The sequence below is a fragment of the Agelaius phoeniceus genome, chromosome 20 (assembly GCF_051311805.1).
Source record: "Agelaius phoeniceus isolate bAgePho1 chromosome 20, bAgePho1.hap1, whole genome shotgun sequence".
Classification (NCBI taxonomy): domain Eukaryota; kingdom Metazoa; phylum Chordata; class Aves; order Passeriformes; family Icteridae; genus Agelaius; species Agelaius phoeniceus.
The window spans coordinates 4,255,136-4,280,488 of NC_135284.1; the positions used below are offsets into that span (position 1 = coordinate 4,255,136).

Sequence of the window (25,353 nt, forward strand, 5' to 3'; positions counted from 1 at the left end):
TGGGGAAGGGTCTGATGGAATGCATCCAGCCCCAGCAAGGATGCAGAGCTTCACGGAAAGGCCAAGTCTGGCCTCTTCTCTGAGCCTGCTGCACCCATGGGTGCTGGGGAGGGGAATGGGAGGGGAAGCCCTCGTGGGTGCCAGTGCTGAATCATTTATCAATCTTCATAAATATGCAGATGAGCAGCGGGACAGAGCCTCTGCCTGCTGGCGTTAAATAATTAACGCGGAGGAGATGATGATGTGCATTGCTGGCTGCCTGCACGGCTCAGCCTCGGCCCTGGCCCCGTGCTGTCCCCGTGCCATGTGCTGTGCCCTGGCCCCAGGGACACCCTGCACCCTGGGGACCCCCCTCACTCCCTGGCAGGTTGTTTCCCTTTCCCCAGTATCTCTTGGAAGCACACAGGCCAAGCTCGATGCTCGCTGCCATAAAGCCACACTGCGCTAATGCGCTTTCATTAAGTGGGAGCGATCTAATGATAATAAAATGGCACATTTAACATTAAAACATTTAACTTGACTCCTAAGCGAGTGTGTCTCTCCACGCTGCTCCTGCTCCATCTTCATGAGGCTGACAAAGCTGCTTAATTTGTTCCCCAGGAGTGGGTGCTTGGTAGAGATGGTTTGGCACCGCGTGGCATGGGGGATGCTGGGATGCTGCCAGGTGGGGAGGCAGGGTACCAGGGTGCAGGGATTTGGGAAGCAAGGGTGCAGAGGTGCTGGGATGGTGGAATATGGGGACGTGGCAATGCAGGGTATCTGGGGTGTGGGTTGGAGGAATGCAGCGTGTTGGGAGTCCCCAGGGTGCAGGGAGATGGAGATACATGGAGGTGGAGGTGTACTGGGTGTGAGGACACCGGGATGCAGGGACACAGCTGCAGGCCAGTGTGATGCCATGGGGGCACTTCTGGAACCCCACACCTACTGTGCAGCCCCAAGCACACCAGGGAAGCGAGTGATGGCGAAATGGGCCATGTTGTAGGATGGCTCCTCACCCAGGCTCAGCTCACACAGCAACTTCCCCACCACTGGTGCCAGCTTGAACCCATGGCCTGTGGGAAGGAGAGGGAAGGTGGGCACACAACCATCCCCACGACCCTGGACAGCTCTGGGGTACTGGGCTGGGGGATGGCTGCCCTCCCCTACCTGAGAAGCCGGCGCCGATGACGATGTTGCTGAACTTGGGGTGCCGGTCCAGGATGAAATCTTCATCTGGAGTGTTCTGGGGAGCCAGGGTGTGAAGGTGAGGGGACAGGCTGGGGTCCACCTTGGGGTGGGGGAAGGCTCAGGACCCCAGATGCCTGGATCTGTGCCCTGGGGAGGGTCTCACCGTGTAGAGGCAGGTCTCCATCACCGCAGGCTGGGTCTCCAGCCCAGGCAGGTAGCTGCTGATGAAGCTGCTCAGAACGGAGATGTCAGGGCGGGGGGCACTCGAGGGGGCCTGATCCCGCCTGTCTGGGTCAGTGGGGCTGCCATGGTGGTGGCACACCTGGAGCACAGCTGGTCAGAGTGGGCTGGTTAGGGAATCCCCCACCTTCAGCTGTGCCCTGCTCACCTTCATCAGACCTGGGTACTCAATGGAGGGCAGCCCGTAGATGCCGTGGGGGGCTTGGCTCAGCCCCAGGGTCAAGAAGCAGGGGCTGACACTGCCCAGGCCAGCACTCCCAGGCTGCTTCTCCCTCCAGTAGCAGACATCGATGCGCAGGGGCTGGAATCACTCCATTAGCTCTGGCCATGCCTCTGCCACCCCCCTGTGCCACCAACCTTTACCTGCAGTGGCAGGTGGAGACCCAGCTGTTCCACAAAGGCACCGGTCCAGGCTCCAGCCGTGATGATGAGCCGGGGGGCTTTGTACACCCCAGCAGTGGTGGTGACAGTGACCGTGGCCCCAGGCTGGATGCTCAGCACCTTCTCCCCATCCCGCAGGGTGCCCCCGTGTTGCCGAAAAACCTCCTGGGTGGGGAGGGTGACAGGAGGTGGCAGCGAGGATAGAGCCAGGGGACCCCCATCCCATCCTATCCCAAACCATCTTATGTCATCCCAAAGCATTCCATCTCTGCAGCACCCACCTGCACTGCCCGCAGTGCCCGGTCAGCGAAGAGCACCCCGGCGGTGCTGTCCAGCACGGCCACCTGCCCAGCTTGCAGCCGGAAGCCAGGGAAGCGCCGGGACAGCGCCGCGGCGTCGAGGACCTCGTCAACACCCAGGCTCCTCCTGCAGGCCTCCAGCTCCGGCTCTCCCGGCGGCCCCAGCAGCACCAGTCCCGTCTGCCTGCATCCCACCGGTCCCGTCAGCTCGCCCTGCTCCCCCTCCCTGCATGGACCCCCAACTTGCTTTGCCCTGGGGGAAACTGAGGCACGGTGACAGCAGTGATGCTTGGGGTGTGTTACACCCTGGTGCTGGGGCACAACACAGTGGGATGCAGGGGACAAGGGCAGAGTGAGGTGCAGGGGGACTCTGCCCTCTAAATACAGCAAGGGCCATCAGCCCTGACCCCGGCGCGGGAGGATCATTTAGATGCTCATTTCCTTAATGACATTTCCTTCGTGGAGCCCCGTAAATTACCAGGAACTGGCAGCTGCCTGCCAAGGAAGCCGCATCCCACCCAAAGGTCACCGCCCCCAGTGCCCGGCGGTGGCTGCGTCCCTGTCCCCATCACCTGTAGAGGGTGGTGCCGGTCTCGGCCTCCAGCTGCTGCCAGAGGCGGAAGCAGTCGGGCATCATGCGGGAATAGTACTCCTGGGGGTAGGCGCTGCGGATGATGCGGCTCTGCCCGTGAGAGCTGCCCCGAGAGTGGGGCAGGAGGAACTGCGAGGCAGAGAGGACATGGGGGTGACCACAGGCACTGCCACCCTCAGTGCCACCAGCCCCATGTGCACCAGTGCCCAGGCAGAGGGCACCTTGGGGACACAGCCTGTCCTGTCACCCACGGCACCAGGAAACAGCAGGAAATGGGGATCCTGGCGCTGGGGACATGAGGGCCTTGGCACTAGGGACAGGGTGTCCTGACACTGGGGACTGCAGTGCCAGCAGCAGCTCTGCTCTGTGCCACGGTGGAGGGCAGCCAGGTCTGCAGGCAGCCGGCCCAGCCTGTTGGGAATGGGGACGTGGCAGAATGGGGTCGCCATACCTGCTCCAGCAGCAGAGTGTCCTTGTGGCACTGCGCCAGGTGGTAGGCAGTGAAAGAGCCCTGGATGCCGGCCCCGATGACAATGACATCGTAGGTGGACTTCTGGGGCTGGCCTGGGGCAGCCATGTCCGTCCTCGTCCCTGCTGCTGTCTCTGTGTCCGTCCTCGTCCCTGCTGCTGTCTCTGTGGCCGCTGGGAGGGGGCCAAGGGGAGGAACGGGCAGAGTCCAGCCGAGCCGAGCGGGTGATGGAGCCTTGGCCACCTTCCAGCTCTATGGGGACACAGGGGCACACAGGGGCCACGCTCTTCCTGCCCCTTGCAGCTGGCCAGGAACGAATATTCTCATTTCCCCACCAACACCAACACCTGGTCCCAGGAGGGCAGGCAGCTCAGCTGGTCAGGGTGGCATGGATGTGAAGGAAAACCATTTTAATAATTCCCCCTTTCCACTGGTCACTGCTGGCTCCAGCTGTGGTGGGACACAGAGCTTCCATTTGTGTGCCAATGGGGAACCCCCCCTTGCTTCCAGGCAAACAGGGCTTTTTTTCCCTCCAGCACAATTTATTACAGCCATAAACCATTTTGTCGCCATCTTTTGTTGTTATTTTTTTAACGGGAGATAGGGGTGATTTAGGGCTCACCAGAGCTGCCAGGACGCAGCATGGTGGATTTTGCAAATCTGTAACATTTTGGGGTGTGACTGGGGTTTGGGCACAATGCCTCGGAGTGGGGGATAACACAGGCAGGGGCTGCCAGTTTTGCCCACTGCCACCACTGCCCTGTGCTGCCTGACATTCCCCTTAATTAGGGGAATTAATTTACTCTGGCTTCTGCGGTGTAAAAGGCATTATTTACTGGTTAATTGTCGTTATTACAAAGTGATAAATACCATTATTTATTTTGCCACTTGCCTCTGGTGATGAATGAAGCACTGGGGAGCACTGGAGGCTCCCACCGGGTCACAGGGACACCCCAACATGGTTCAAAGGCAGGACTGGCGGCTCACAGCCATGGGGAGGTGAGAGGAGGAGAATGGGCAGCACAGACAGAGATTGGGGTGCCCCCAGACCCCTCACCCACCCCACTGCCCATGGCCACTACTGCAATGAGTGCATCCCAGTCTGAGCATCACCACTGTGCCCAGGGCTCTGCATCACACAGGGCCCCGTTAAATCAGCACATCCTCGCTCGCCTTTGATGTTACAAATAATTCAGCAATTTCCCTGGGTTTCAGCTGACTTTTTTTGCTTTGAATAGCCCCTGTGCTTGCTCTTCCTTTTTTGCTGGAAAGATGAAGAATAATTAATTATCCGTGAAACGTTAAATGGTAGAAATGAACTCCTCTCCTGTTAGCAGTGTGGTAATGGAATGGATGGAAAAGCCTCGCTCGTGAGGTTACAGAGATGGTGAGATCTTTGGTGGGGTGCAAATCACCATCCCCAGGGCTCTGTGGGACCCCTCAGGCCTTTGTTTTTGTTCTGCAGGTGACCCCAACCAGGGCTGAATGCAGGCATCAGGGAGGTCTGCACCCCCAAAGCCCAAAAAGCAGCTGCAGGACCTCAGTTTGCCTTAGGGTGAATTTTTGGGGGTCCCCCCAGCCCTGTGCCAAGGTCTCCATCATCCTTGCTATGTCCTCTTCACCTGGGTTTATACTGAATGGAGGCAATGCTTGTGGCAGCAAGAAATCCATTTCCCTAAGCAGCTGGCGTGGGTCAGGAGAGCTCAGTAAAAATGGAATATTCCCTGTGTGGGCTGGGTGGATGGATGGGAAAATCTGGGTCTGGCAATGGCACAGGGAAGGGGAAATGGGAGCTTGGGGAACTGCCTGGCACAGGCTGTGGGAGCTGCCCTGTCTCAGATCCATGTGGCACTGGGGAGGTGGGGAAAAAGGAACTTTGGCCAAGGCTGGGCAAGGATCCGATGCAATGTGATAGGTGTTGGACTCTGCACCCACTGCACCCTTTTCGTCCACTGTATGGTGGGACAGAAGTTTCCCAAAATCCCATCATCCATCTATGCCGGCCTCATTTTTCACCAAGCACAAACCAATACTTAAAAAAGAATTAGGGAGCAATGCTCTTCCCCAGGGAGCTGAGGTAAACACAGCATCTTTCTCTCCCAGCTGCAACGTTGGCTCCATGCATTCTTGCCCCCATTTTCCTCCCCAGACCTCTCCATTCCCAATCCTTTGATGGCACCTGCAAAGAATTGTTTGTTTTCTGTCAAAAGCAACAGCGGCTGAAGGCAGCCCCTCATTAGCAGTCCAGGTACATGCCTGGGGATGCATCAGGCAGATTAAAATTATTTGAATATCATAATATTAGAAACTTCAATTTGGCCTCAAAATGCTCATCTTCCGAGCCCTACCAGGGCTTTGCTGCATTAAACATTGATGGCGCTACTGGCGGATCAAAGTTTTGGGTTTAGAGCTGAAAGTGCTTTGCAGAAGAGCCGGCAGCACCCCTGGGATGAGAAGGATCCCAGCATCACTTCCAGCCCTGCTCCCACCACAGCCCTGGGGCTGGTGGCACAGCAGACAGTGCCACGGAGCTGGTGGCACTCAGCCCATGACGTGGGACTGGCTGCTGCTCTCGGCTCCCCATGCCAAGCCATGCCATTCTCCATGGAATGATGCAAAGCAGGACCTGGGATTAAAATTAACCCCCCAGTGGAGCTGGCTGCGTGGGCTGTGTGTGCAGCGGGGCTGGCCGGGCTGCGGGGGATCCGGCGAGGCGAAGCCATCTGGGCTTTTGGAGGGGTGGGGAGGGGGTTATCAAACAAAGAGATTTTTTTTTTTTTTAATATATTTTTAACACCCACAAGAGCCGTCCATCAGCCAACATGGAGCTGCTCGGTGCCGGTGCCAGCACCATCTGCCCACTGCAGGGCTGGCTGCCCTCCGGGACCCCGAGGCAGGGGGCTGGGAAGGGGCTCTTGGAACCCCATCACAAAGAATACCGGCCCCTCCCTGTGCTGCTCCGGCTGCAGGTGTCTCTGCTTGGAGGATGATGAGCCCAGCCCTAATTTGGGCTATTTAGGGATGGGGAAGAGGAGGCTGGGGGAAGGGAGGTGGCTGTGGTGAGAGTTCTGTAGGGTGGGAAGGCAGGATATGGTGAGCTGGGCACCGAGCACCTTTCCCACAGCCCTCGCTGGCTCCCACCCCGAAGGTTTGCCGGGATTCGGGGAGGAAGGGGGGGTTAGGCGATCCCCCTCCCCCAGCCTTCATCGCCAGCTTTAGCGGGCGCCGCACACGAAGAGTTACGGCGTGGGGGTGGGGTAGCAGGGAGGAGCCCCCCCTCTCCCAGCCTGCGGGATTGGAGGGCGCCTCGCTCGGAGAGTTACGGCCAGGGGTGGGTGGGGGGAGCCCCCCCTCTTCATCCCTGGAATTAGCGAGCGCCCCACTTCCAGCATCACGGCCGGCCCCCCGCCCTGTCCCTGGGATTGGCGAGCTCGGAGCGTTACGGCGGGGGGGATTTGAGGGGGAGGCGGGCAGAGCCCCCCCCTCGCTCCGCACATCCCCGGCCCCGGGTGTGCGCCGCGCTCGGAGCATTACGGCGAGGGGGGGCTGCGAGGGAGGCGGGGAGAGCCCCCCCGATCCTGGGATTGGTGTGCGCCGCGCTCGGAGCATTACGGGCCCCCCCCCTCCGCCGTCCCCGGTATCGGCGGGCGCCGCTCGGGGCGCCGCCGCCGCCGCCGCGCCCGCAGCGGAGCTGTCCGCGGTGCTGACCGCCGCCGGCCATGGGCCCGCCGCCCGCGCTGCTCCTGCCGCTCCTCGCCGCGCTGCTCCGCGCCCCGGCACACGGTAAGCGCCCACCGACACCCCCGGGTCATCCCCGCCGTGCATACCGGCCACCCTGCGCTACCGGGTGGCCTCAACCCGCCTCCGCCGCCGTCAAACTTTGCCAACTCGTGCTCGCCCCCCGGTGCGGAGGGGACGCTCCCCGTTTTCCCCCGGTGAACCGAGAATTCCCCCCCCACCCCCTCCTCGTTATCCGCCCCTCCGGGGACGCGCACGGCGCTTTGCAGCCGGGCTGGTGCAACGCCGCCCCCGGCAGGCTCCGGCGGCAGCCCCTCTGCCGGTGTTACCGGCGGGGGGAGCATCGCCGCACCGGGGGCTGGGCAGGCACGGCGGACCCGCTCCCGCGGTCACCGAGCCCTTCGAGCCGCCCTCGGGCTGGCTACGCCATGAGCCGGTCCCTCCGTGCGGTCCCCACTGCCGGGTGGGGGGCACCGGGGGCATTTGGTTCTTTCCCCCTCTCTCCCCTGTTGGGGTGACCCCTCCAGCTCTGCGAGGATCGCAGGGTGGCGAGTGCTGGTTTGCCAGGGAGAGCAGCCAACACCCAGCTCGGCTCCTTGTCCCTGCCACCCGTGGGGCACCGGCAGTCTCGATGCCTCGTGGCTCTGCTGCCCCAAAAATAGGATTGGGGACCTTCCAAGGCTTGGGGAGCTCTGTCGGGGATTGGGGTGCCCGGGAGCAGTGTGGCCAGGCATGGGGCGATGGGCGGGTCGTGGTCCAGCCCCGGTGGGATGCGGGATGTGGGCACCGGCTGCAGGCAGCAGCCGTGCGGGGAGTTACATAAACTCCCCATCTGGCGGCAGAGCCCAGGCGGGGAAGGGCGCCGTGGCCCTGCGCCCGCTGCTATTCCCAGCTCGCCCTGCCGCCTGGGGCTGCTGCCACTGCCTTCCTCCTTGGGAGAGGCAGAGGATGGGGACAGCGAGTGGGGCAATGCCACGGAACCCCCATCTCCTGCCCTGCTGGGGGGGCAGCAGGACTGGAACGGGGGGTCCACATCTGTGGCTCTGTCCTGGGAGCAGGGCGCTGAGCAGGGCAGATTTCCCCCAAGGGAGGCTTGGTGCTTACTGTGTCAGTTTAATGATTTCTAATGAGCAATTACCTCTAGTCAGTCCCCTAATTTCTGAATATCAATAAAGTTAATTAAACACTGCATGTGCATTTCCCAGAGTCTTAAAAGTAGGGATGCCCTGGGAGGTGCTGAGCTTTTCCCAGGGCTGGGACCCATGGGGTCCTGTCCACCCTGTATCCCCTCACCATGTACTGGGAGCTGCCTGTGTGGCTCGTGCCTCAAAGTCCCCATCCTCCATCAGGCAGGGCTCCCAGGGGTTCCATGCAGCAGTGCCAGGCTCAGTGTCACTGTGGCCTTGACTTGGCATGGATGGGCTGGTGCATGATGGGGATGAGCTGTGGGTCAGAGGGACACGGGTTCAGGGAGTCTTGGACCCCTCATCCAGGCTGGGGAGCTTTGTGATGTGGTCTGAAGGGTGGCAATACAGGGTCTGATCCTGTCTCTTCTGCCCCAGCTGTGGGGCACCACCAGCCCCTGGTGTCCACAGGGATTTGCCCCAGCAGAAAGTGGGATCTGGACCCCATGGCACTGGTGAAGCTGAGGGGAATGGTGCCAGGCACAGCTCCATCCACTCTGCCCCACTGCAGCCCCTCTCCCCAGCTCTCCAAAGCCACGGCAGGCCAGGAATTTTTTGTGGGGGTCATCTTAGCCATGCTGGAGGAAACTCCTTATAATTTGGGGTCCTGGCAGCCTGGGGCATTAGGAAACAGCACAGGCTGTGGCAGGGGGCACAGGGCCTGGCCATGCCCCCATGAGCTGTGCCACAGCACCCAGCATCAGCCAGCTGCACTGTACCCATAGGGGTGATGTATTCGGGGGACACGGTGGCCCTGGGGGTGTGGGTGCTGCCTGGGGTCTTGGTGTGAGGAGGGGGCTGGGGAAGGAGGCGGGCGCCTGCTCCAGTAATTACACTCAGCGCGTGTGCTCGTGCGCTGCGTGCCTCCGAGGAGTTCGTCACCGCCACGCTGCCGTGCCGCCAGGCCAGGATTATCTGGATAATGCTCTTAAGCCAGGGAGCGGGAGGGCAGGGCTGTCCCCAGGGGATGTGGGGCGCAGGCTGAGCCAGGCACCCCCAGCACTGCCCGGAGCCTGACTGCCGCAGGGATCATCCGTGGGGATGGATTCAGTGCAGGGTGCTGTGCCAGGCAGGGCTGGAGCAGAGCGGTGGGAGTGTGGGGGAAAATGGGGTGCAAAAAACCTTGAGCAAGGGCATGACAAGGGCACCCCCAGGCCTGGTTTGAAGCAGTAGAGAGCTCCCACCCTTTTCTGTGCTGCTGGAGGGACCCCCAGGCTGGCACGGGGCTCCTAGAGCTGTCACTCCCTGCTGGGGTGGGGGGCTGAGGCTGACCCTGGCTGTGGGGTCCCCTGGGAGCTCCAACAGCCCCCAGGGGAGGTGGATGAAGTTGTGTCTCCAGCACCTCTGACGGGAGAGGATAATTTCGCCTCCAATCAATTCTTTAAATGCGCACAATTGAAAGATTGCCTCTGAAAGCTGCCTATAACCAGGGAGGTAATGGATTCCCTCCAGTCGCAGGCAGGAGCTTGGAAGTGGCAGCATCCTTTCCTCCTGCTGCTGGGGACATGGGGACAGCCGGAGGGCCAGCACTGCTCCCACCATGAGCAACCTCGGGTGGGTGAAGGGGCTGCCTGCACCCCTCAGAGGCAGCTGGGGGTGCCTCTGTCTGCCTGGCTCGCTGCCAGCCTGCCCTGTGCTGAGACCTGGCACTGCTCATCACATCCTCCAAGGTGCCAGGGGGTCCCATTGGCCAAGGCTTGGGATCTGCTTGGCCTCCAGCCTGCAGGAGAGGCAGCAGGAGGAGCCAGCCTGCATGCTTGCTGTGCCAGTAGGAATTATTACATATATAATTTAAATGCAGTAACGAGCTGTGCTGAAGGGATCAAATATTAATCAGCTGCAAGAGCGCTGCTCTGACCCTGTGAAAATGGAGAGAGGTGCTTGAAATGCCAGATCAGCCAGTGGTGGGAGATGAGCGAGGCGATGCTTGGGCAGGGCAGGCTCTGGTGGTCCCCACATACCCAGGGGGGTGGCGGCAAGGGGCAATGTTGGCTGTAAGATCAGTCCTGAGTGGCTTCCAGAACTGGCTGGTTCATCCTCTAGGGAAAGCTGTGCTTTGGCAGGATGCGGGGCTGGCTGAAGAGCCATGGGGGCAGCTGAAACGCTGGCTCTGGCAGGAGCAGGCGGCGATGGGAGGGGATGGTGTCTGCAGGAAGTATGACATGGCTGAGCAGCCCAGCGCGGAGCCCGACAAGCAGCTCTCGCTCGCCTCCCGCAACCGATTTCAATTACTGTCTCTGGCAGTGGGCGGAGGGAAGGGGAGACGGGAGCTGGGTGGGCAGCATGGCCCTGCTCACCCTGCCTGACTCCTGCCCACGCTGGGCAGGCACCCCCAGCACCCAGGGATGCCCCGAGGGCTGGGTGCCCCTCTGCCCCCCAGAGGGGTGAGCTGTGCTGGGTCCTGGGGGAGACCAGAGCCCCAAAGAGCCCCACGGGGGCCTGGCACCCTCATCATGGCCAGAGTGGGGTGGCACAGAGCGGGTGCTGCCCAGCAGTGGGATATCCATCACAGGAAATCCTGGGGGAGAGGCTGATTTAGGTGCTGTGAGCCCAGGGAGGGGGGACATGGCACCGCACAGCGCTCGGGTCTGAAATAGCAGCAGACATACAATTTATCACCGCTGCTGCCACACAGGGAAATTGCTGTAGAAACCCATTAGCTCCGCAGGGAGAATGGGGAAGGGGGATTACATGGGCTGTGGGTGGCCAGGAGGGGACAAGGGCATTGTTGGCACCGTTGGGAAGGGAGGAAAGCCCCAGGGATGGGCACCCAGCTGCCCGCTGGGCACACGGGGGTGCTCCGTGTGTCAGCCGGCGCTCGGCCGCCGCGATGCTCCAGGGAGCCGGTTGCGGTGATGTGACATGTGTCAGCGGGTAAATGACTGTTCAATTCAAGGAGAATTGCAAAACATACAAGGTCAAACGCTTCCCCGCCAGCGCTGCCATGAATATTAAAGCCGAGCTCCTCCGGTAGCTGCCAGGGCTGGCGGCCGCACCCGCCCGCAGCGTCCCCGGGCACCGGGGCAGCCCCTGGGGTCCCTGCTCCAGCTGCTCTGACAGTCTCAGCTTGGCCGTGGGCACCTGGGGTCACTGGTGGTGCCAGGGTGGCCATGGGATGGCAGGACGTGGATGCCAGCATCGGTGCCAGCTTGCCATGCTGGGTGCCAGGGGTTTGTCTGTGGTGACAGCTGGTGGCAGAGGAGCTGGCTGCACAGTCCTGCCCGTGCCCACCTGCCCCTGCCTTCACCCTCACACCATCTGTGTGCCCCTGCCTGCACCCACCCACCCAGCCACACCTGCATCCACCCACCCAGCCTGCCTGCATCCAGACAATGCCTGAATTCCCTCGCTGCCTACACCTGCCCACCCACCACCTGCACCCACCTGGATTTCCTGCCTGCTCCTGCCCACGCTGCCTTCACACCTGCAAGCAAACCCAGGTGTCGGCTGCCTGACAGCTCATTCATCACAGCTGCAGGCCCTGACCATGGGGGCAAAGCCAGATTGGATTTTAAATTAGAAAATAAACCTAGAATCTTGTGAGGCCCAGCCCCTGCCCTCACCCTGTGCCCGCCTGCGCCTCCCGCTGCCCCCTCCTACGGATGGGGAAACTGAGGCACGGAGCAGCACTGTGCCACGGATGCTCCCGGGGCCACCGAGGGCCCTGCCCCGTCCCTCCCCGAGCCGGGCGCTGTGTTATTGCTGTCTTGGCGGGCAGCATCGATCGGGGCTCCCTGGGCGGCCGCGTGCCGCCTTATTTATTTATTGGTGACAGCAGGCGGCATCGATCCCCGATCCCCGCCGGGGGCCCCGCCCGCCGCAGCCGGATTAGTCTCTGGCATCTCCCGGCTGCTGTTAATAAACTCCCACCCGACAAAGCCAATGGGAGGGATTAGGACCCCATCCCGGCTCTGACCGCGGCCAGCATGCCGAGTTACCCCGGCAGGTAGGTGGCTGCTGGGGTTTGGCAGCCCCTCTGCCCAGCCCGAGTTCAGCGGGGTCCCTGCTGGCCGCCAGGACCCGCAGGGTGTGTGCTGGGTAGCCAGGCCCACGTCAGCAGTCCCTGGTCACCTTGGGGACATGGGAGGGACATCGCTGTGGCGCTGGAGATAAGCTGCTTAGAGACGTCTGTGGAGGTGGAGGATGTAATTCTGTGGTGCTCACGGGGCAAGGGTGGCAGCAGCTGGGCACCCCCTGCCTTCCCACGGTGTGCTGAGCATCCTGCATCCCCAGAGAGCCCAGGGTCCCAAGCATCCCCTAGTGCCAAGAGCATCCTGTGGTACCCAGAGCCCCACACAGAGCCCAGGGCAGTGCCTGGTGCCAGGAGTGCCCAGCCCAGGGTGCTCAGTGTCCAGATGGGAGCTGCTGTGGGATCCTTGCAGTGAGGCCTGGCCTAAGCCAGTAACCCCCATGGGGACCTCTGTGCCCCCCAGCACCCCGGGCAGGTGAGATGCTCATGGACAGCAGTGTCCAGGGGGCTGGGTGGGCATCTCCAGCCCAGCCTTCACCACACAGGGCAGTGGTGGTGGTGCAGGGCCCAGCCCTGAGCGCTAATCTGCCATTAAAGCCCAACGGAGATTTTGGCACCCTTCAGTATAAACTCATTAACTTTTATGTTCTAATAAACGGATCCCATTAAAATATAATTCTGGCCTTGCTGGGGGGCAAGCAAACCCCTTGGAGCTGGTGTGGGCAGGTGTCCCTGCTGTGCCTCGGTGCCCAGGGCATTATCACCGTCCCTGTGCGATGGCAGGGGTTTGCTGGGGACAAGGGGTGGGTAGCAGCGGTGTGAGGACGCCTGCCAGCACCCAGCAGCTCCCCACTACGCTGCACACCCAAGATAATGTCTCTTAATAGTCCCTTAAAAGCAGCATTCGCAGAGTAATTAATCTTCGCGGGGCCCTGCCCTGCTACGGATAGGGATAATTAGCCGGTAATTGGCAGTATCGTGTCATCAGTGCCTGTGCACGGCGGCAAGACGTGCCCACGCTGCCGTGGCCTCAGAGGGATGCTGGGTGTCACCATGGCACCCCCTCTGCCGTGGCACTGAGCTGTGCCCAGTGAGAGGGGACGGTGCTGTGCCAGATCCAGGAGCGGGAGATGCTGGGTGACTCATTAGGGCTGATTAAATTATTTTATTTTTGGTCTAAAGGCCGTAAGCTGTTGGGCTGGGCATGCTGGGGATTTGTTCAGGGACTAATGCCTGGGAGGAACACGGGGCTGTGACAGGGGAATCCCTGTGGTTGTGGGTGGGAGAGGGGGGAGCATCGATGGGATAGGGGGTTCCCTACAGCCTCACACTGCTCAGGGACAGGGACAGCCTGGCTGGAAGGAAGCTGAGCTCTCTGGCAGCCTGGAAAAGGGTGCAAGTGTCCAGGCTCCTGTGACATCCCTGGTCATGGCAGTCGTGGTAATCACCTGCATGTCTGCACCCTGGGAACATGCAGACCCAGGAGAACCTTGGCACGGGATGGCCACCTCTGTGGTGAAGGATAACCTGAGATCAGGGACACCCAGAGCCAGGGCTGTCCCCATCCGGGCTGGCTCACAGGAGGAGTGGGCACCTTTTCACCTGGTACAACTGCAGATGTGCATTAATTAGCCAGGGCTTAATTGCTAGGGCTGCCCCAGTGAAGGGCATGCTGGGGAGAGGGTGTAATGATCCTGCTGCATGTGGCTGATACATTTGTTTGCCATCCTGGTTTTGAGGGAATGTTGGTGTGCAGGGAAACGTCAGCCCCTGGAGCAGCACCGACCTATGGTGCAGGGTCAGTCCATGGGAAGCGCTGGTCCCCAGAGCAGCACAGGTCTGTGGCACTCCCCAGAGCTGCATCCACACCTGATACAGCACAGTCCATGTCCAGGCTCTGCTCCCAGGTGCCACTGAGGGCACAGTGCTGGTCTGTGAGGAAGCATCACCCCCCTGGTGCATCACCAGTCCCCCGTTCCCTCTCAGTCCCCAACACAGCATCACTCCACAGGTTCCCCAGCATCCCACACTCTTTCCTCCCTCCAGGCTTCAACGGGCTGGCGAGTAAGGCTGGGGAGAGCGCTGAGGTGGAGCCGACGGCGCTGCCCACGGAGCCGGCGGAGCGGGAGGCGGAGGCTCGCTTTGTGAGCACCGCGCCCACGCTCAAGATCCTCAACCACCACCCGCTGCTGGAGGACCTGCTGCACGAAGCCTTCCTCAAGAAGGACTACCTGGCCCAGGCGCCGTTCCTGCCCGCTGGGGCGGGCCCCCTCCTCCCTGGTGGTGCCCTCCAGCCGGCCCCCGGCCCCCCAGAACCCGAGCCCTCCCCTCGCACCCCTGCCCTGCCCCGGCCCGCCTTCCCCACTGACCCGCTGACCACGCCGGCAGGGCGCCCCGGGCCATGGGGGGAGGCGTGGGGGGCTGTGCCAAGTGCAGACCCCTCGTGGTCCCCCTCTGGGGGGCCAGAGTCAAGCACTGCATCCCCCAGCCAGGCACCCAGCACGCCCAGCACATCCCTGGCACCCCACGCCGGGGCCACTGTGGTGCCTGGGGATGAGGAGGGGACCACCACCACCTCCACCATCACCACCACCACTGTCACCACGCTGCAGGGGCCAGGTGAGCGCCAGGGAGGGAGTCGGGTGGAACTAGGGTGGAGTGAGGCTAAGCTGGGGTTTCTTCTGTCACCAGCTCCCTGCAACCGGACGCTGGCGGGTCCCGAGGGCTGGCTGGTGTCCCCAGAGCCAGCCGGTGTCCCCTATGATGGCAGCCTGGACTGCACCTACACCATCTCTGTCTACCCTGGCTATGGTGTGGAGCTCAAGGTGAGCTGAGGGTGGGCCAGGGTCGCAAGTGCCCACAGACGGGTGTGGCGTGTCCCCTACTCTGTGCCATGGCTGTGTGTCTGTGCAGGGTGCACAAACACATGGTCATGTCCTTGTTCTTGTCCCCATGCCTCTGTCCCCAAGCCAAGAGAGCTGGCTCAGGACATTGCCTGCCCTCCTGGCACAGGGATGTGGGTACATGAGCTGCTGGGATGCCCCAGGATGCTCTGTGCCCACCAGCTGCTGTGCCTGGCACCCCTCACAAAGAAGTGCTGTGAGATTTAATTAACGAGGCCCTAATGGAGAAGGTGTGAGCAGTGCCAGCAGGTGCCAAGCTGTGCTGCAGGACCAGGAACACCCAGCACCCATCTGCCAGGAGCAGAGGCTGACAGCAAACCCTGCTGTGCTGAGCCCTTGTGCTGCTCCCGTCAGTGGCACGTGGCCACGTGTCCCCATCTCTGCTGAGGCCACCACAGGGCTTGTGGAAAGCTGGTGGTGAGCCAGAGGCAGCAACTCCACCACCAGCCCTGCTCCAGCAGCCCACACTCACCAGTGCTGCTGCTTCTCACCATGCAGCATGGCTTAATTAGCATCATTAATAGCAAATTGCTCCAGAGGGCGAGGCTGGCTGTCTGCAAGGCTGCCAGTGTGGGCCCGGCTGTGCTGTGGTGCTCTGGCAGAGCTGGGCCCTGCTGCTCTTGGTGTGGGGGATGATTTATGGCCCTGCTAACCATGTTTGAAAGGTGTTGCCCTGCACAGACAAGCTCCAGCGGGCTATTGACCGCAGAGAAGCCACTCAAGGGCCAGCTCCCAGCCAGGTGCCGGGTGATGCTGAGGTGGTGACACTTGTGTCCCCTGCAGGTAGAGAACATCAGCCTGGCAGAAGGGGAGACACTGACGGTGGAGAGCGCGGGAGGGCTGGAGCCCAACCTCCTGGCCAATGAGTCCTTCCTGCTGCGGGGCCAGGTCATCCGCAGCCCGGCCAACCTCCTCACCCTCCGCTTCCAGAGCCCCCGGCCCCCCAGCCCTGGCTCCTACCACTTCCACTACCAAGGTATGGGGCTCAGAACCCTCTGTACCCGCTGGGAGCTTCCCTGCCAGCATGGTGCTAATTTGGATTGTGGTGATGCACCGGGAGTTCATCTGAGTTTTAAGCAGGCACTGACTTGGTGAGGAATGCTCATGGAGAGCTAATTTGCCTTAGCAGTTATGGATTCATTGAGCATAATTTTCAGCATCCACAGGCACTGTGTCACTCGAGCCCTGCCACACCCAGGCATTTCCAGGGCTCTGGGGAGGCAGCTTTTGGGTTCTGGGGGGATCCATTGCTCCCCAACCTTATTAACAACACCACCCGCCCCCAGCCTACCTGCTGAGCTGCCCCTTCCCAGCACGGCCGGCTTTCGGGGAGGTCTCGGTGAGCAGCCTGCACCCCGGTGGGGACGCCCGTTTCCGCTGCTCCACGGGATACCAGCTGCAGGGCGCCCGCCGGCTCGTCTGCCGCAACGCCACCCGCCCCTTCTGGAGCGCCCGCGAGCCCCTCTGCCTCGGTGAGCACCGGCAGCTCGGGGACACGGGACAGCTGGTGTGGCACTGCCACCCGCTGACGGTGCCTCTCCCGCAGCGGCGTGCGGCGGGGTGGTCCGGAACGCCACCGTGGGACGCATTGTGTCACCCGGCTTTCCCGGGAACTACAGCAACAACCTGACCTGCCACTGGCTGCTGGAAGCGCCAGATGGCCACCGCCTGCACCTCCACTTCGAGAAGGTGTCACTGGCAGAGGATGATGACAGGTTTGGCTCAAACTGGGGGGGCAGGAGTGTGGGGGCACTCTGGGGCAGCCCTTCACGGGGTTGTGTTCGAGGATGAGTGCTCTTGGCTATATCCAAGGATGGGTGCCATTGGCCACATCCAAGGATGGGATTTGCCATGGATGGGTGCCATTAGTCGTATTTAAGGATGGGTGTTTCTCGCCATGGCCGAGTGTGGCTACCTTTGGCCATGGTCAAGGACAGGTGCTGTTGGCCATATCCAAGGACGGCATCTGCCATGGATGGGTGCCCTTAGTCATATTTAAGGATGAGTGTTGCTCACCATGGCCAAGTGTGGCTGCCATTGGCCATGGTCAAGGATAAGTGCTGTCGGCCATATTCAAGGAAGATAACCTCTGGCCATGCCCAAGGATGGTGCTGTTGGAAATGGCCGGTGTTGGAGGCCACCATCCATGCCCAAGCATGGCTGCTGTTGGCCATGGCCAGCAGTGCACCCTGCCCTTGTCATGCCTTGGCAGGCTCATCATCCGCAACGGCAACAATGTGGAGGCACCACCGGTGTACGACTCCTATGAGGTGGAGTACCTGCCCATCGAGGGGCTGCTCAGCACCGGCCGCCACTTCTTCGTGGAGCTCACCACCGACAGCAGCGGGGCCGCGGCGGGCATGGCGCTGCGCTATGAGGGTATGGGGCCAAGGGCGCAGCGGATGACCCAAACACCCCTGTGCCCACCTGGCCCCCGCAGACCTTTGCCCCTGTGCCCGCAGCCTTCGAGCAGGGGCATTGCTACGAGCCCTTCGTCAAGTATGGGAACTTCACGGCCAGCGATCCCCGGTACCCCGTGGGCACCACGGTGGAGTTCAGCTGTGACCCTGGCTACACTCTGGAGCAGGGCTCCACCATCATCGAGTGTGTCGACCCCAGTGACCCGCAGTGGAATGAGACAGAACCAGCGTGCCGTGGTGGGTGCTGGTGCTGGAGGGTGCCAGGGGTTGGTGTGGATGGGGCGTGAGAGATACTGCAGCCACCGTGCTGCTGAGTGTGATGGAGCTGAGGGACATGGTGGGTGCTGGATGTGGGATGCTGGAGTGGGTGGGTGCCCCATGGCAGTGCCAAGCCTGGCGTGTGCCCACAGCGGTGTGCAGCGGGGAGCTGACAGACACAGCTGGAGTGGTGCTGTCACCCAACTGGCCAGAGGCGTACGGCAAAGGCCAGGACTGCATCTGGGGGCTGCACGTGGAGGAGGACAAGCGCATCATGCTGGACGTCCGTGTGTGAGTGCTGGGATGGGATGGGGATGGTGGGATGGCGGATCTGTGCCCTCCCTGCCCTCACGGCCCCGCTGCCCCAGGCTGCGGCTGGGCTCGGGGGACATGCTGACCTTCTACGACGGGGACGACCTGACGGCGCGCATCCTGGGCCAGTACACGGGCGCCCGTGGCCGCTTCAAGCTCTACGCATCCACTGCCGATGTCACTGTGCAGTTCCAGTCTGACCCCGGTGCCGGGGCCTTCGCCTACCGGCAGGGCTTTGTCATCCACTTCTCCGGTGAGGCCCATGGCAGGACAGTGCCCCCGGTGTCCTCAGTGTCCCCACTGCCCTGCTCAGCCTTCCGTGCCCACAGAGGTTCCCCGTAATGACACCTGCCCTGAGCTGCCGGACATTGCCAATGGCTGGAAGACGTCCTCACAGCCAGAGCTTCTCCATGGCACTGTGGTGACATTCCATTGCTACCCTGGCTTCCAGCTGACTGGCACTGACCTCCTGATGTGTCACTGGGACCTGACGTGGAGCGGTGACCTGCCCTCCTGCGAGCGGGGTGAGTGGTGCCCACCAGTGACCCCCCTGCCCTCTGGCTCAGTCCCATCCACCGTCACCACTGGTCACTCCTGCCTGCAGTGACAACCTGCCGGGACCCTGGCGATGCTGAGCACAGCCGCAGGGTGGTCTCCAACCCTAAATTCCCGGTGGGAGCCACCGTGCAGTACGTCTGTGACAAGGGCTACGTCCTGGCGGGCGCTGGGACCCTCACCTGCCATGACCGCGCCGCGGGGGGACCCAAGTGGAGTGACCGCCTTCCCAAGTGCATCCGTGAGTTGGGCGTCCCCTCCTCGGGCGTATCCCCCGAGCCGATGGCGAGCGCTGACGCCACCGTCCCACTGCCTCGCAGCGGAGACCTACGAGCCCTGCCACAACCCCGGCGTGCCGGCGGGCGGGCGGCAGAGCCCGGAGCGGCGGCTGTACCCGGCGGGAGCCACCCTGCACTTCTCCTGCACGGCCGGCCGGGCGCTGCTGGGCGAGAGCAGCCTGCGCTGCCTGCCCGGGCACCCCTCACGCTGGAGCGGCTCCCCTCCCATCTGCAAGGCGGGTGAGACGAGCACCCCCCACCCCAGCACCCCGCCGGCACCGCTCAGCACCCCACTTCTCACTCCTGCTGTTGGTTTCTTTCTTCCGCCTCCTCCAGCCTCCTACGATGAGTTTTACAGCAACCGCAACCTGGATGGTAAGGGCGAGGGTGTTTTGGGGTGCCAGAGCGTGGAGGGGCACCCGGGGTGCGGCCGATGTGGGGTGTCCTCTGGGTGAGCCCCCAATTCTCCCTCCCGGACAGCTGTGGCCAAGGCTGTGCCCTCGGGGACAACGCTGGAGGGCACCAACGTGGCCATCGCTGTCTTCCTGCCCGTGCTGGTGGTGGCCCTGCTCATCGGGGGCATTTATCTCTACTTCTCCAAGTGAGTGGCCCCCTGTGACCCCCATGGGGCCCCATGGCCCCCCCAGTGCCCACTGCAGCTGCCCTTTCCCCACAGGCTCCAGGGGAAGCCAGCCCTGCAGCTGCCGCTGGCTGGCTCCCACCCCTACGACCACATCACCGTGGAGTCGGCTTTTGACAATCCCACCTATGAGACAGGAGTAAGTACCGGCCCCCACACCCCCCATGTGGGGCTGGGGACCCTGCATTGCATGGGCCACCTGTGCCAGGGTCTGGGACAGGTGTGGGATGGGGTCATGTGTTCCAGGAACCACACATTAGACAGGACATCCATCCAGGAACAGCACAGGGGGTGGGACATGCACCCAGAGACCACCCGTGGGATGATGGATCTATCCAGGGACTGTTCAGGGATGGACGTCCAGTCAGGGACCATGCACAGGATGGACCATTGATCCAGGGACCACATGTGGGGTGGGATATCCATCTAGGCACCACACATTAGTTCAGAAATGAACTAATCAATCAATCCAGGGACCACACACACTGTCTGGGATATCCACCCAAGGACCATGGACAGGATGGACACTGATCCAGGACCCATGTTTGGGATGGGACACACATCCCCAGGGCTCTCTGTAGTCTGGGATGTTCCCCCAGCTCCTTATGGGATGGGAGATGCCCTATCCCTGTCCCGGGCACCCCGTTGCCCTGTGTCCAACCCCTTGCAGTCTGTTTTCTTTGCAGGACACGAGGGAATATGAGGTGTCCATCTAGGTGTGGGCAGCGTGGAGCTGGGCGCTGCAGCCACCCCTCCCAGGCCCCTCCGTGCCCGCCGGCCCCCGGCACGGGCTGGGAACACCTCTCCCAAGGAGACTCAAGCCGAGCGCTTGGCAGGACCCACCTGGGCACCGGCCACCCCCCTGCCACCCCCGATCCACCCAGACCCCCGAGGGCTCTGCCCGAGCCCTATTGTCACCCAGCCCCCCGCACTGGGCTCATGAGAGGCTGAGCCAGCCAGGGTCCCCGGACCCCATCCTGCCCCCCCCGGCCCTGAGCCAGCCAGGGTCCCCGGACCCCATCCTGCCCCCCCGGCCCTGAGCCAGCCAGGGTCCCCGGACCCTGCCCTGCCCTTCGGGCTCCATCCTTCCCCCAGCGGGAAAACAGCAGCCCCTGCGACGGAGGAGTGACGCAGGCAGGGGGAGCAGCGCTGTGGGGACCCCCAGGTAAGGACAGGGCTCCCCGGGGCTGCAGTGGGGAGGGGACAAAGCCCCGGGGGGTGGGCGAGGGGCTTGGGTGGCCATGTGGGTGCCCCCCCGCCCTCGCCCCCCACCCAGCGACAGGGCTGGTCCCCCCCGCAACCCCGTGTCTCCCACCGCCGCCACGCAGGGACGTGTCCCTCCCGTGTCCCCAGCATGCTGCGTGTCCCCCCGGCCCCCGCTTGCTTCGCCCTCACCGGGGGGGTCCCTTCCGCCACCAGCGTGTCCCCCCCGCGCGTCCCGGCACCCCAGAGTGACGGGGTGGGCAGGGGCACCGGGCATGGCTGTGCCCCTTCCCACCGCCGCGTCCCGCCCGGGCTGGTGACCCCGGCCCCCGCCGCCCCCTCGATCTGGAGGGGACACCGCCCCCCTCCCCATCTTTTGGTTGTTTCATTAATAAAAACTGGTGTTTTAGAAGAAGCGATGGCGTCTTCCTCAGCGGGGCCGGGCAGCTTGGAACGGGGATACACCCACACACATCCCCAGCGTGGGCCCTGAGCCCACCTCACCGCTACCCCGCTGACATCCCGACCCCCGCCCGTCCCTCCCGTGCTCTCCGAGGGGGGGGAACACTGTCGCTTTAAGAGGCGTGGCCTCTGCCGGGGTGACGTCACAATCAGAGACCGCGCCCCCGCCAGCCCGGCGCGCCGCGCACCGCGCGCCCCCTGCCGACGCGCGCGTGTTCCGCCGCCCCGCCCCGCGCCGTTACGTCACTGACGTCCCCGCCGCCCCGCCCGCTCGCTGGAACGTGACGGCCGCCACGCGCCTGCGCGAGAAGAGGGCCGAGAAGGGGCGGGGCGGGGCGGGGAGGCGCTCCGCGCACGCGCAGTGGCTCCGCGTGCGTCCCGCCGCCCCCCTCCGCCGCCGCCGCCGCCGCCGCGCCAGGTCCGCGCGCGGGAGGCGGTGCGGGACGCGCATGCGCGCGGGGCGGGCGGGGCGGGGGCGCGGAGTGCGCGTGCGCGCGGGGCCCGGAGCGTCGGCGCCGCCTGTGCGCGGGGCGTGCGCGGTGCGTGAGCGGCCGCGGCGGGCGCGGGGCCGCCGCCCCCTCCCTCCCTCACCCACCCACCCCCTGCGCGGCAATGGCAGCGGGCGTCGGGCCCCCCGCGGCCGCCCCCGGGCACGGCTGGAGGAGGAGGAGGACGACGCGCAAGCCGCAGCGGCCCGTGGGATAGGCCCCGCCGCCCGCCCGCCCCCGCCGCGCCGCGTCCCCCCCCCGCCGCCTCGACGCGGAGCCGCCGCTGAGGGGCCGCCGCACGTCCCCGCCTCGCTCCCTCTCGCCGGGGGGGGCTCTCGGGGCCGCTCCTGGGCTGGATGAATGTGGGAGAAGATGGAGACCAAGACGATCGTCTACGACCTGGACACCTCCGGGGGGCTGATGGAGGTGAGGCCCGGGACGCGGCGGGGGGGGCCGGACCGGGGAGGCAGCGGGGCTGCAAGATGGCGAGGGAACCCCCCCAGCCCGGAGCCCCGTGGCCTTACAAGGAAGTGCGGAGGGACGGAGGCAGCTCGCCCGGCCCCCGGAGAGGCCCTGCCGGACACGGGGCGGGCGGGGCGGGCTCGGCCGGGTCTCTGTCCCCCCCCCGATCCCCTCCCGGAGGGTCCGGGGCCGCTGTCCCCCCGGCGGGCACGGGGAGAAGGGCGCTGGGTCAGGGTCCGTGCAGCCCTTCAGAGCGCGCTCTGTCTGTGTGTGCATGTGCAGCAAATCCAGGCCCTCCTGGCTCCCCCCAAGAGCGAAGATGGGGAGAAGAAGAGCAGGAGGCCCGAGAAGGAGCCCAGGCGAAGTGGCAGGGCCACTAACCACGATAGCTGCGATAGCTGCAAGGAAGGAGGGGATCTGCTGTGCTGCGATCACTGCCCCGCCGCTTTCCACCTCCAGTGCTGGTAAGGCTTGGCGCTCTCTCCCTCCGGATCTGCCCAGGGCACCTTCCCTCCGGCCGCTCCCGCTTCCCGTTAGGTCCCGGGGAGGGGGGGGACGTGGGGCCGGCTGGAGCAGACAGGAACAAAAAGGAGGTGCAAACCCCGCTTGGGTCCATCCCTCCTCAGGCTAATCCACGGCGGCCGAGGTGAACCCTCCCCTGGCTGCTTTCTGGAGGGTTGGGGGTCCACCCTCCTCCTTTCTTTTTGTGCTGAGCAGCAGGCGAGAGGCCTGGAGGAGGAGCGAGGCCGCTGGTTGCGCGGCCTGGCTGCCTTGGTGCTGCCCCTAACCCGGCCTTTCACCCTCCCCAGCGGGAAACTTCCCCACCTCACCCCTCTGCAAGGGTGCCTGGCTTGCGGGGAACCCTCCGGAGGGCCCTGGCTGGAGAGGGGGAAGCCCTGGTGGCGTCTCCGCACCAGGCCTGACGTTCCCAGCGCTTCCGTGCTGCTGCAGCTGCTGGGAATAATGGAGGTTGCTGTCTCTGTGTCTCCCTGCCTCACTGTTTACAATATGGCGACCTTCCTTTAAATTATATTTTTATTCTCAGCGCCATTTTGGCTGCATATATGACTTCCAAACCCTCGCAACACTCCCCACAGTATCTCAAACGTGAAAATACCTTCCCCGTGGAAATCCAGGCCTCCAGACTTTAACGTTGGCCGGGTTTATTCCTTTCCCTCCTTTTTTCCCTTCCTCCTTGCTCTTCCGACCTGCTTGTCTCATCCGTGGGGGTGTCTGCCGTGAGCTGGGGGGCTGACGGGTGCTCTTGCTGGGAGTTGTGTGGCTTTGTTGATGAAGGCAGAGCTTTCTGCATGCAGATCTGGCTGCCGGCTGGGAATCGAGGTGCGTGTGGAAGCGGTGGCAGAGCTCGAGGTGCTGGAGGCTGCAGCAGGATGGGCTCTTGCTGCCTTCCCTCACAGCTTCCCAAGCTCTCCCGGCACAAAGCGACACCACGCCAAAAGCGCCTCCTCAACTTTCCGCCCCAAAGTTTTTCCTTTTTCTGCACCCGGAGCTTGGATGCATCCTGAAATCCCCCCTTCCAACAGTTGACACAGGCGGGCGGTTTGTGTTAAATTAGCACAGCCAGAGTGGATAATGGAGTGGAGGAGGGAGCGGGGCAAGTCAAACAGCTGGAGCTTGGGAGTACAGAGTATTCTTCCTTAGGGGAGATTTTTTAACCACATTCCTTTCTCTCTTTCATGCTTTGGAGCTTTGTTTGCCACCCTGTTACAGCTGTCTCCTCTGCGCTTTTTTTTTTTTCCTCTCTCTGTTGTTTGTTTTTTTTTTTTTTCCCTTGCCTTTTTCTGAATTTCATTTGCTTGCTGGCTATTCTGCATTTCTATGCTAATTGAGGGTCTCAGAACACTTATTAAACTGGTTGCTGATAGCAGGGGAGCTGAGTGTGCGGTCACAGTTCTGTAGGGAGTGTCCCGTTAGCAGCGTGTAGCCAGGCAAACCCGACAATGCTGTAGCATGCAGCCATGACATCATCCCTCCTACCCTGAGGAAGTGCTACTGGTGGTGGTAGTGCAGATCCTCTAATATTTACTAGCAGGATAGTAATTATCATTATTTTTCATCCAGTGTCCTTGATGAGCTTTAATTTAAGGGTGTTTTTTCCCTTCTGCCGGGCGTAGTTGCTTTCGGGTGCATCCTGAGTGTTCTCCTAGCGAGGCTGGAGCGATGGCTAGAACTTCACATTTTGGAATGGAAGAGCTGTGCCTAGGGCTGCAGAGTTAACTCTGAATCCTAGTTAAGTCTGACCATAAATGAGACCACTTTGTGCATGCCTAAATTTCATGGCTTAATTTGGTGATGTTTTTGTAGTTAGCGAGTGGGAAACAACCAGATAAATGAGATAACTGTAAAGCTTTCACTGTACCTGAGTTAGTTGCATTATAATTGTGTAAGAATTTATATAAAAATATTATATGTGTATCTTTAACTAGTCACTCTTCAGAACAGAAATGAAAGAGCAATTCTAAATACTCTCTTTCACCCTATTTGTTGCCTCTGCTGGGGTTTCTCAAGCGATCCCTTTGACGGCAGCCCAGACCCTGCTGTGGGAGGTGGCACAGTGTGGAAAGGCTTTGTCTGAAGGCTTCCAGTTTGGGCCTGGTTCTCCTCCTTCCTCCTGGACCTTTGTTGGACCTTTGGCTGTGGCCTTCAGGTGACCTAGGTTGTCTCAAAGGGATGCTCAGGTTTTGTTTTCGTGTGTCTTCCCATTACCTCCTATGTTTTGCTGGAAGTAAACTTCCGTTCTGGATATAAACTTAGGCATAAAGACAGCGCTTGCAACTTCCTTTCTGCCTCCTTTTTTTTTTAATTTAAAGATTAGTAGCTGTAATGCAAGGCTTGGTTTGAGTCACTTGAATAGCACTGCTGGAGCACTCTAACTGGTTTGTGTCGACAGCTCACCTGTTCTCTGAATATTTATTGTGAGCATTAGTACCAGATTGAATTTATTATCAATACAGCATAACGAAAAAAGTAGCTTTTAATGGGTCTAGGGTTTGTGATCAGCTGATTACAGCTGTAATCAGCTCCCATACAGCTGCATGGGAGAGGCCGTATTATAAAAGAAAAGGATTTTCAGGGATATGATTGGCACAAGTCATGCAGTCAGCTGGAGACAAACCCAGCTCAGCTTCCCAGGAACTCGTGTTGCTCCTTCTTGTGTAGAGAAGGTTCTTCTGTATCAAGTTGTTTAAGCCTGTAGTGAGGAAGTTGGCTTTGCAAGGTGTGTGACCCTCAAACTTCAGCAGTTTGCCTTAACTTCAGTTTAGCGCTTAAACCCGTTGTCCTCCGCGGAAAACAGAAGGCACTTGGCCAAA

The 25,353-nt window shown here is 61.9% G+C and overlaps 3 protein-coding genes across 6 annotated transcripts in view; 2 read left to right on the forward strand and 1 right to left on the reverse strand.

Moving 5' to 3' along the window:
* Nucleotides 1-420: 420 nt before the first annotated feature.
* Nucleotides 421-7,075, reverse strand: PIPOX (pipecolic acid and sarcosine oxidase). Of its 2 annotated transcripts, none has more exons than XM_054647114.2 (9): nt 6,976-7,075; nt 3,131-3,400; nt 2,660-2,808; nt 2,070-2,271; nt 1,771-1,953; nt 1,556-1,708; nt 1,331-1,489; nt 1,147-1,222; nt 421-1,052 (listed from the first exon to the last, which is right to left on the reverse strand). In XM_054647114.2, the coding sequence occupies exons 2-9, from the start codon at nt 3,254-3,256 to the stop codon at nt 922-924; spliced, it is 1,179 nt and encodes a 392-aa protein (XP_054503089.2). In that variant the 5' UTR covers nt 3,257-3,400; nt 6,976-7,075; the 3' UTR covers nt 421-921. The 2 variants fall into 2 exon arrangements, with proteins under 2 accessions (XP_054503089.2, XP_077044917.1); XM_077188802.1 differs by lacking the exon at nt 6,976-7,075 and adding an exon at nt 3,496-3,548.
* On the forward strand, nt 6,488-21,024 carry SEZ6 (seizure related 6 homolog). 2 transcript variants are annotated; one of them, XM_054646892.2, is made up of 17 exons: nt 6,488-6,931; nt 14,087-14,659; nt 14,732-14,865; nt 15,727-15,919; nt 16,230-16,415; nt 16,490-16,658; nt 17,156-17,322; nt 17,406-17,600; nt 17,774-17,912; nt 17,990-18,186; nt 18,263-18,457; nt 18,538-18,729; nt 18,809-19,006; nt 19,103-19,141; nt 19,247-19,367; nt 19,443-19,545; nt 20,077-21,024. In XM_054646892.2, exons 1-17 carry the CDS (start codon nt 6,868-6,870, stop codon nt 20,107-20,109), a joined length of 2,898 nt encoding a protein of 965 aa, XP_054502867.1. In that variant the 5' UTR covers nt 6,488-6,867; the 3' UTR covers nt 20,110-21,024. The 2 variants fall into 2 exon arrangements, with proteins under 2 accessions (XP_054502867.1, XP_054502868.1); XM_054646893.2 differs by having other exon boundaries at nt 6,490-6,931; nt 20,093-21,024.
* Nucleotides 21,025-21,557: 533 nt separating this feature from the next.
* PHF12 (PHD finger protein 12) overlaps nt 21,558-25,353 on the forward strand; it is a 31,869-nt gene continuing 28,073 nt past the window's right edge. The window contains exons 1-2 of one of the 2 annotated variants that reach the window (XM_054647223.2): nt 21,558-21,985; nt 22,304-22,485. In XM_054647223.2, coding sequence (XP_054503198.1) covers nt 21,920-21,985; nt 22,304-22,485 — 248 coding nt within the window. In that variant the 5' untranslated portion in view covers nt 21,558-21,919. Of the gene's footprint in view, nt 21,986-22,303; nt 22,486-25,353 lie in introns of those variants that run through there. The other variant, XM_077188753.1, reaches the window with a different exon arrangement.